The 9,656-nt window shown below is 45.8% G+C and overlaps 1 protein-coding gene across 2 annotated transcripts in view; it reads right to left on the reverse strand.

Annotated features, from left to right (window-relative positions):
- The window catches only part of LOC105896897, a 73,414-nt gene that overhangs the window by 2,738 nt on the left and 61,020 nt on the right, over window positions 1–9,656 (reverse strand). For both annotated transcript variants that reach the window (XM_031583612.2, XM_031583611.1), the window contains 3 exons: window positions 6,118–6,253; window positions 5,445–5,578; window positions 3,326–3,534 (listed from right to left, as the gene is read on the reverse strand). In XM_031583612.2, coding sequence (XP_031439472.1) covers window positions 3,326–3,534; window positions 5,445–5,578; window positions 6,118–6,253 — 479 coding nt within the window. The remainder of the gene's footprint in view (window positions 1–3,325; window positions 3,535–5,444; window positions 5,579–6,117; window positions 6,254–9,656) is intronic.

Genomic DNA, 9,656 nt, shown 5'->3' on the forward strand with positions numbered 1-9,656 from the left:
GAGGTAATGAGGAAAGAACAGATGAAAAGAGAAAGGAAAAAGATGGAGAGTGAGAGAAAAAGGGAAAGGCGAACAAATTCAGTATGAAAACATCTGCAATCTGACATTAATAACAAAGTTTTGTCATCTTAGCCGTACCGATAGCTCACCAAAGATTGTAATAATACTAATAAATCAGTCTTGAGACACTGTGAGACATACCAGTGTCTCACAATGATTTGTGTCATAAAATCAGTATTCAGATATTAAAATGCAGTTCATCCAGTTCATACTTGGATCATAAGCTGATCTCAAGCCTGCTGTTGCACACAGGAAAGGGTGGGATAGTGAATTTTACTGTAGTGTTGGCTGGTCTTGCCTTAACTTGAGACAGAAAACCAAATTAGGACCAGTTTGGGCTTGAAAAACAAGACATATGTTCAAAACTATTATTTCTCTTGGTTTGTTTGAGTGCGAAAACATGTTTTGAAACCTTTTCTGTGCAAAGCCTGATGTTTCTGTGGACATCTATCAAGTTCAAGCAACCACTTTGCAGGTGATGAAATACTGGTGAATGGTAAGGAAGATGGATTCATTGTCAGAGTCCAAACATGGGTGTTCTGCATTCATCACGGTTAGCAGTAGTTCAATCACCAGCACAAACCAAACTTCAAGGAGCAGTAATGGTACAGCAAAACTTTTCCATGTGGCACTTGACTTACAGTACAGAAATAAAATTGCATTGCAGAAATATATACCTCATTGCATTGCATATCCACTGCATTGTAAGAACATAAATTATATTCCAATGCATTGTTAATACTCCCCGGCAAAGCAGGCAATTGCTTGGGGCCCAGAGCTGGACATGAACCCCCAGAGTACCCAAAAATACCCCTGTGCAAATATACTACATTTATTCATCCCTTGAATTAATTCTGTTGTGCTGTGTTTCTATGGGCCATGTGGCCGAAGCAGCCCTCTGACTGACTAATCCACCCGCATCTAATCCCGGGTGATCTAATCCTGCCGCGCAGATGAAAAGAAGTTTGCCCTGACTGTGAGGATGAGCCCAACCTCTGATTTATGGGGAAAGAGGACCTAGCAGGACTCTCTCTCTGACCTTTTCCTCACCCAGAGCTGAGTCACTGGGCCGTCTGCGGCTTCAGCCTTAGTGGGGGGTGGAGGTGGGACAGCATCACAGTGTGGGAGCAGATAGCAGCCATAACCTGTGCCGCTAAGACAGTAGTGATGGATGACTGGGGAATATTCTAGAAGCATGTTGTTTTGTTTAGTCCAGTCTGTAACAGTGGAACAGTTGAGGTTTTTCACCCGCTTAGTCACTTAGAATCCATCTGTGTCACTCTCTCTTTCAGTGTTTCTCTCCTTGTGTCTCTTTTTTTTCAATTATCATTTTTTCTCTAGTTTGCACCCATTCTCTCTGTCCATTTTCTCTCTTTCTTTCCCTCTCTCTCTCTCTCTCCCCCCCCCTCCCCTCAGTCTTTCTCTCATCCACAGCTGCTTGGTATCATTTAGTCTCTGTCTCCATCCTTAATTGTGCCCTTTGGTTTGTGTGTGTGCCACTGAGACATGACGTACGTCTTCATACCCTCTGTGCTGCTTTCACCCGGAACACCTGTTGTTACTTGAGGGACGCGCTGATGCTTTTCGCAGATGATCCCTCCTCGATGCCAAGTTTTTGCACTAGGAGTGGATCGGGGACTTTTTTTTCATGTCCTATACACACATCTGTTGTCAATCTTTGCCTCCCTCGGAACATAGGATATCTATCCAATGCCCAATACTTTTCTAATCATGTTATATACGTGCTGACTCGGGGCCAGTACCAAAATCTCAGTTGTGCTGTAAAACATTACCAGAGCAAGAGGTCGGACGATAATAAAAACCTTTAAAAATAACTTGGACCCGAAATCAAAGCTGGAAATGGAAAGTATGTGGTTTAGGAGCTTAGCCCTGTGTGCACAACAATGGGAGATAGCAGTCATTAAACCAGCACTACTTCCCTTCTTTATGTGCTGGAGTTTGTGAAGTCAAGTTGGGTTGAATGAACTGCCTATGGGTCATGCGCATAAATAAAGACCTTGGGGAGATTGATTAACCCTAAGCTATTGCTGGATGGAATCTGGTTGATTGGAATTTATTTCAGTTACAACTTTTCAGACATTGTTTTCTAACCCCAAGGAAACATTCTGCAGAGCGGCAAGAACAGTTGAGAGTCTCTGTCAAGGTTATTCACCCACATCTTGGGCACTTAGACAACTTCACTGAAATTTTGATTTGCAGCAGACATGGCTGAACCGCTCTTATCTTGGCTTTTTATGAGAGCTGGCTTGAATTTTTGAGTGAGTGATTGGTGTGACAGTGTCACAGAGTTCGGTATGTCAAAAGCCATTTCACACAGACTTGTTTTGGACAGCGTCAATTTGCACAGAATGGGGTGCTCGGGTGCCTAAGCTGAACTGTCTTTCTGTTTACACTTGAACACTTTTAGCTCGAATGTACTAAAAGTGTCTTCCTGAACCTCAAGCTTCACTACAAACCACTGAGGCTACAGATAGAGAAGGCTGGAGTTGACATTGAACCAACCTGATAGCATGGCCATTCAGTCTTCAGTCAGACTGCATGTAATTCAATTCAATTCAATTAAATTCAACTTTATTTCGCCATGTATACAGATACTAGGAATTTGTTTTGGTATTCTCCACGCAGGCTATAGTATCACCAAACTATCTCCTGCACGAGATCTCCACGGCCGCTACACAAGCGCCATCGGACAAGGGGGTAGACATGACGGGAAGAATGAATAAGAGGAAGTAGTACATGCATTAAAAAGGGCTGCTGCTGCTGCTGTCATTCCCATCCATTTTTTTAACAGATGGATTATAGTGTCAAGGCTGTTACACACACCAGGAGCAAGGCAAGTAAAACAACAAAACAAAAAATAAAACACGATTATCTAAATACAAGTTTCACTTGAGAAAATAATCAAAAAAGAACTTGGATCAAAAAAATGAATGAATTTGCAGGGTGGATGACAGATCAGTTCAAATCAGCTCAATGATCAGAGCAGAAATTACACACAGATAAATCGCAATGGGTGTGTAAGGGCCTTCAGATTCACTATAATGTAATATGAGATATATGCAGCCCCTATTTTTATAAAGTAGATTTTAGAGTTTGTAAGGATCAAGTGTTTTCTATATTGTCCCAAGCACTTCAACACCTTCCTCATATATTGCTCATTAAACCCAACCATATTTGTTTGGGATAATATACTCTACTGAAAGGAATCATCATCATCATCATCATCATCATCATGTTTATGTACCTGTGCTCCAGAGGGGTAATAACCCCACTGCTGCCCCCCTTGTGTTTGCCTCTCATCATCATCGTCTTCATCTTCATCTCCGTGATGGACGGCAGCAGGAGGGGCACGGCCACACAGAAGAGTGCCAGCTGAGGGGGTAAGGGGGCGCCAGAAGGCGTCTTCTTCTTCTGGCCGTTCAGGAACTTCAGCCTGCCCTGAAACTGCATGGTCTGAGAAACAAAGAGAAGACAGTCATTAGCATTAAGACTCTGGAGCACTGACACAATCATGGATTACACACCAGAAATGTCAAGTGAGGAAGTTCCTTATAGAGATTGATGGCACTGCCATTTTGGTAAGCTTGAGTGTCGGTCATTGAAAGGCTAACTACCGTGGGAAACAGCATTATCCTGATATTGTCCTATATTCTTTAAGTCTTCGTGGTGCTCTAGGGCCTTTGGTCATGCGTGATTAGTTAGTCTGAGCAGCCACCGGTGATCCAAGAGAAAGGAGCTGGTCTGACTGATCACTAGCCCGCAGCAGGAACTACAGAGCAGACTGCTGAAGCTTTGTCTTCATGTAGCAGTGAGGATAGAATAGAATGGACCAAACAAGTCATCTAAACCCTCATCAAACACTCTCTATTCTCACTACTTACACTATTAACTTAAAATCCCACTTTAGTGCTTTCATATAGTTTCATATAGTTCATCACTACTTCCATTACTGTTTCTTACCAACTCTCCTTTCAAGTCCTTCCAAACACTAATGAATTATTTTCTGCATTGCGGTCTCCTATCCTTTTTTTTTTAAATGTCAGTATTTGTGTTTCTGGTGCAGATCTCAGATTTGATCAGCCATATTGCGTATCTGAGAAGAAACACCACTCGCTCACAACAATAACATGGAAATCAATTGGTTCCGCCTAATTTGACATCAACAACCATGTCGTCCTCCAGCAGTCTCGATTCATACTTGTGGATTAGCCTGTTCTGATTCATGTTTTCCAGGACGCAGGCCAAGACCCTTTCCCAATTGCAAACCAAATGATAGTACGCCATTTCTCGGGGGCCGAGCCAATCCAGCTCATTGGACTGCGAGGCCGTGGTGACCTCTCTGGAGTCGGCTCTCCTCTCGCGGTTTTCCACCACTCCTCACCGCTGCCTTCCCCCCTGAGAGTGTCCAAACCACTCTGGTTTGTGCTCTTGGAGGTGAACGCACACTGAAAATACGGACCTGCTCTACTACAGCAAAAGAGTTCTTGTTGGGGGGAAACTCATTATGGTGCACTGAAAAACACTTGGGTTCTCACGCTTCCTTAATCCCAGTGTGTGTGTGTGTGTGTATGTGTGTGGGGGGGGGGGGTAAACACACACTGGGTTTGCCCTGCCTTTTTTGGACGGCAACTCTCCATATATCGGTCTTGTGGAGGATGGCTCTGTTAGCCAGCCCCTGTGCACTCATTTTGAGGTGAGTTTAAAAAGGGCTCTGTTTTTTAAATGGCGACCCCCTATACCCACACAGACACAGAGAACAACACTTCCTCTGACTCTCCCAGACAGAGGGGGATGGAAAGAGACTCCGGGGAGGGTTGGGACAGGGGACGGATTGTCACAGGGTCATGCCTGAAACACCCATAGTCCAGTGTTGCTCAGACTGGGGGACACGGAGGGGCTGACAATGCAGAGGTCAGAAGTTCACTTACAGAGGCTAATACTGTTCACTCTTCAAGAGAAATTCTGTGTTTCTCCAATCCACAGTACTATAACTGACTGTATAAAACCACACGAGTTTCATCTGCATTTTATCTGCACCCACATGCATTGCAACTGTGAAAAATATACTGACTATCAATATAACAATAACCACAATAATATCACTGCTTTTCAATGTCACTGTCTTCAACTGGAATTGATATGATTCATATGAGCCTCAAGAAAGGTCCATTAGACTTGTCATCTGTTTATACAAAATAATTCCTAATGCCGCTGCAAATCATGTGAACTACAGTTAAAATCATGACCATATGAGATATTAACTCTTTTCTCATTTATTTACATGCTCTGTTTCACCTGCACAACTAATTTCTCAGTCTGGTAGGTAACCTATAACCTTTCCTGAACTTTGACCTCTAACTCACCAGGAAGCCAGAAGTGCTGTCTAGCAGGCATCTCACTCTGGAGATGAAGCAGCGGTTGAGGAAGGGACAAAGTTCTGCAGGAATGGCGCCAGACTCTTGAGAATGAAAAAGCCTGTTCACCACAAAGTCTTCACCTGTTAAGAGGACACGCAGAGTCAGTTACTGTACAACACACAAGGTCTACATGTCACTTACTAGACTATTAGTTACAACTTAGCTACTATTCTACTCATTATATTCAAATGCATGCGATTTGTTAATTCTTCAATTACAAAATCACAATTCTTCATCACAAAATAGCCTCACTGCATCATGTGTAAACATTGCATCTAAAGATCCTTCAGGATCTGCTCATCTTGAAACAATTCCCCCAAATCTACATACTCAGCATCTTCCATAAGCTAAATTGGAGCCCTAGCTACTGATGGAGCTGCAGGGGTAGGGGAGGGTAGGGTAGTGTGTTCAGCCTTTGGCCTAGTGGGCAGGGTGAGCGCTAGCTGGGCTTGGTGAGGTAACAAGTTGGGGCTGGTGGAATAATGTGAGCTGCTGTGGGATTGGTGGGGTAGAGTGAGCTGATTTGGTGCTGCCGGGATAATGTGAGCTGCTTTGGCTGGTGCTGGGGCTGGTGCTGGTGTTGGTGTTGGTGGTGTGTTGATGGTAATTATCCACACACCAGTTCCTGCAGCTGAGTGTGTGTCCTGAGGGGACCCCTGCTGCGTGGGGTTCATGGCCCAGTGGAGCTGCCGTCTGAACTCCTGTCTGTCGTCCACATGGATGTAGTCAAAGACATTCTGGTGCATGACGTCCGTCTGAGGGAGGGAGAGAGAGAGGGGGGAGGGGGGGCAGAAAGGGAGAGAAAGAGATAGGGGGGGTGGAGAGAAGAGAAATAGGGAGGGATGGAGAGCGAAAGCAGAGGAGGAGGTGGTGGGGAGAACGAGAGTGAGATTCATTAGTGCACTGACCCATAACCCCTCACACACACACACACACACACACACTTCGATGCACATGACCTCCTCTGGGATTAACGTCACCGAGCCTGCATTATGTTTGCAATCAGCGGTGCCCCCTGCACTTAACCTCTGAGATGCTTGAGTGAACATCTCTGCCACCTCGCCCAGCGGGCAACGCAATCACAGGGATGAGAACTTCACAGAGAGCACAGACCCACCCAGCCAGCCAGCCAGCCAGCCAAGCCCCAAACTGCCTCTCACTCCTCCTTCTGATTGGACAGGGCCACCACTCTTCTTATTTCATGTAAACACAGATGCTGTTTGCAATGTTTTGCGCTGAAACTCTGAAGTTAGCATGTTGTCAAGAAGGAATGGAATAAATAGCCAAGTGTGTGTGTGTGTATTTCCTGCCTCAGTGAACCGTGGAGACACACATTCCAGCTAATGTCATCACGCGCTAAACTTAGTATCCGATGTTCCCTAAAATACTCATTAAATTCTTCTGGAACTTGATTTAAAGCATGGAATTTGGAAGCGACTGATGTTTTTCACGAAAGATGTATAAAAATACATATTTCTGCTTGAAAACATTTTCATTGAACAGTTTGGTGAAACACAAGTACATCTCCATACAGTTGGTATGGAAGTCTGATAAAATAGTAGCCTAATCCTGTGGCATAGGTTAGTTTTGAAGGGAAAACACTGTCTAGCTGTTTCATGTTCACATGGTTCTGTTTTATCTCATAGTATCTTCATGGAGGTTTGACACTTTAGTGCTTGACTCAAACTCTTTATTTTTTTATTTTCATCAGGCAGCCGTTAAAGTGCCTCTTTCAGGCCCCGCAGGCCCTGAGGTCATGGGGGCCAGTCTTGTTTGTCAAACATCGCGTGACACCGGCTGCCGAGGAACAGTACAGCCCTGCCCTGCCCTGCCGAAGAAGAAGACGAGGAAGAAAAAGGAAAGAAAGAAAGAATGGGGGGAAAAAAAGAAAGAGAAAGAGAAAAAACCCATCCCACATTTGTAATTCATCTCCCTTTCCAGCAATAGCTTTGCTTTCTGTCAGGAATGACAGATTCCCTCTAAAATATTCAACCTTCCCCCATAATTTCCACACTGCCGGCACGCAAGGGTTTGAACATTTGCCTTGCAAAACAATTCCGCCAAAGCAAGCGCACGCAGCGCCACCACAGTAGTTCCCCGCTGTCGGCCAGATCGGGTGACTATTATGTGAGAATCACTCGTTAAACAAAAAAAAACACACAACAAAACAGGGGGGGCATAAGTAAATGTTTTCTCCTTTTTTTCTTTCCCTCTCTACAAACGATAATTACCATGTCAGAAATGAGATCAAAGGAATAGTGCTTGCCCCTGTCTCGTGCAGCACTTTCTTGTGGTAGCACTCTTAAGAAAATGACTCTCTCTCTCTCTCTCTCTCTCTCTCTCTCTCTCTTTTGCTGGCTCTTGTCATCTTGTATCTCGCATATTACTTTCTTGACTCGACTGTGTTGTTTTCATTTACGTTGGTGTTGTATCGGGTGTCTGATAAACCTCTCATTAAGAAGTGGGTGTTGACGTGCAACCGGGGATGCAGACAGCAGCTTCAGATTGGAGATTGGGAGTCGATGTGAAATGTAACACTTCTGCATGAACCCCGTCCTTGGCACGGGCAGAAATATATGCGAACATAAATTACCCTTCCCTCCACCAGTATCTACACGGACAGAGGGAAGTGGCAGCTGGTCTCCAGCTCCCGTCTCCGGCCCAGTCCGGCTTGGTTCCGCTGACGTAATCCCCATCGCCTGCCTACGGCCTGAACGCGAACCAGAACATTAGAACTTCTCCTGCCTCCCCTTCCCCACCTCTCTCTTCCCTGAAGTGATGAACGAGGAACATGAATAACTATGGAGGTTTGGAAAAAGAGATGGATGAAGGAAGGAAGGAAGGAAAAAAAAGGGGGGGGCAGCTACCGTCCGTTTAAAGCAAGTGTAACCAGTAAGAGGAGGGCCACTGGGGGAAAAGACTCCATGTCAGGCAAGGTGCGCTGAAGCAGCGGTAGTGACAAGTGGCGGGTGAGGGGTGGGGGGGGTTGTTGGGGGTGGTGGGAGTGAAGGAGAGACAGAGAAAGGAAGGAGTAAGGGATGGGGAGAGGAGAGATGAGAGAGGGAGGAGGGGGGAGAGTAGGGTTTGGCATGCATTTAAGCGGTCCTTTCAGACCACTTAAAGTTTTCATTTCATTTTAATGGCTGTATTATTGCAGCCTCCTCTCCTTATGGCAAGCAGCAGAGATGGAGAGAGGGAGAGAGGGAGAGAGAGAGAGAGAGAGAGTGAGAGAGAGGGAGAGAGAGAGAGAGAGAGAGAGAGATAGGGAGAGAGAGGGAGAGCGAGAGAGGAAGAGAGGGAGAGAGAGAGAGAGGAAGAGAGGTAAAGAGAGAGAGAGGGAGAGGGAAATGGAGAGAGAGAGAGAGAGAGAGAGAGAGAGAGAGAGAGAGAAAGCAGTAAGGCGGAATGATTGCCGTGGGCTCAAACGGCTGCCTTGTCTAGTGTGAGTGCAGGCTGTACTGATGTAAGGCACTTTATTCATGGGTCGGAGGAGGAAGAGATTTAAACGGCGCGGGACAGGCAAACCCGGGCGATAGCATCAATAATTAAGGGCCGTGCAGCGGAAGCCCCCCGCTCGGGGCGTCCTGTTTGACCTGGCTGAGACATTACCTCCTGATCTGACCTGAGAACAGTGCACCCCAAATTCCGCGCCGCCATGACCCTGAGCTGGACTCCTGGAAAATGAGCACGCTCTAGAGTTTTGTCCCTTCAAGAGAAGTGAGCTGGTGGGCCCCGGAGAACAGACAAGGAAATGGGCCCCAAAGACACACAGCAGAGGTGAAAATATAACAAAAAGAAAAGAAACCAGAAAGGCGAGGGAGTGAAAGGGAGGGAGGCTTGTGGTGCCTCCCAGGGTCATCCTCCGAGCTTCTGTACAGCACACAGCGTGGCTAACATCAACATCCCCGTGTGTGAGTGATAGCTGAACTCTGCACTTAGCTGGTGCACTGCTCTTTCTCACAGAGCCACATGCCCAGGCGAAAGCCTATAAGCTACGCTACATGTCCTCTAATGCCTCACCTCTGACCTCTCAACTTTATGTTATTGGTCTGTTGATTCATTCAGTCTTAGAGGTCAAGCGGTACCGACTCCTCACACGCGAAAAGCGGTTCTTCGGTGACTTGTAAGACAGCAAAATGTTCTAGACTTACGTACATA

The sequence above is a fragment of the Clupea harengus genome, chromosome 17, assembly GCF_900700415.2.
Source record: "Clupea harengus chromosome 17, Ch_v2.0.2, whole genome shotgun sequence".
NCBI classification, from domain to species: domain Eukaryota; kingdom Metazoa; phylum Chordata; class Actinopteri; order Clupeiformes; family Clupeidae; genus Clupea; species Clupea harengus.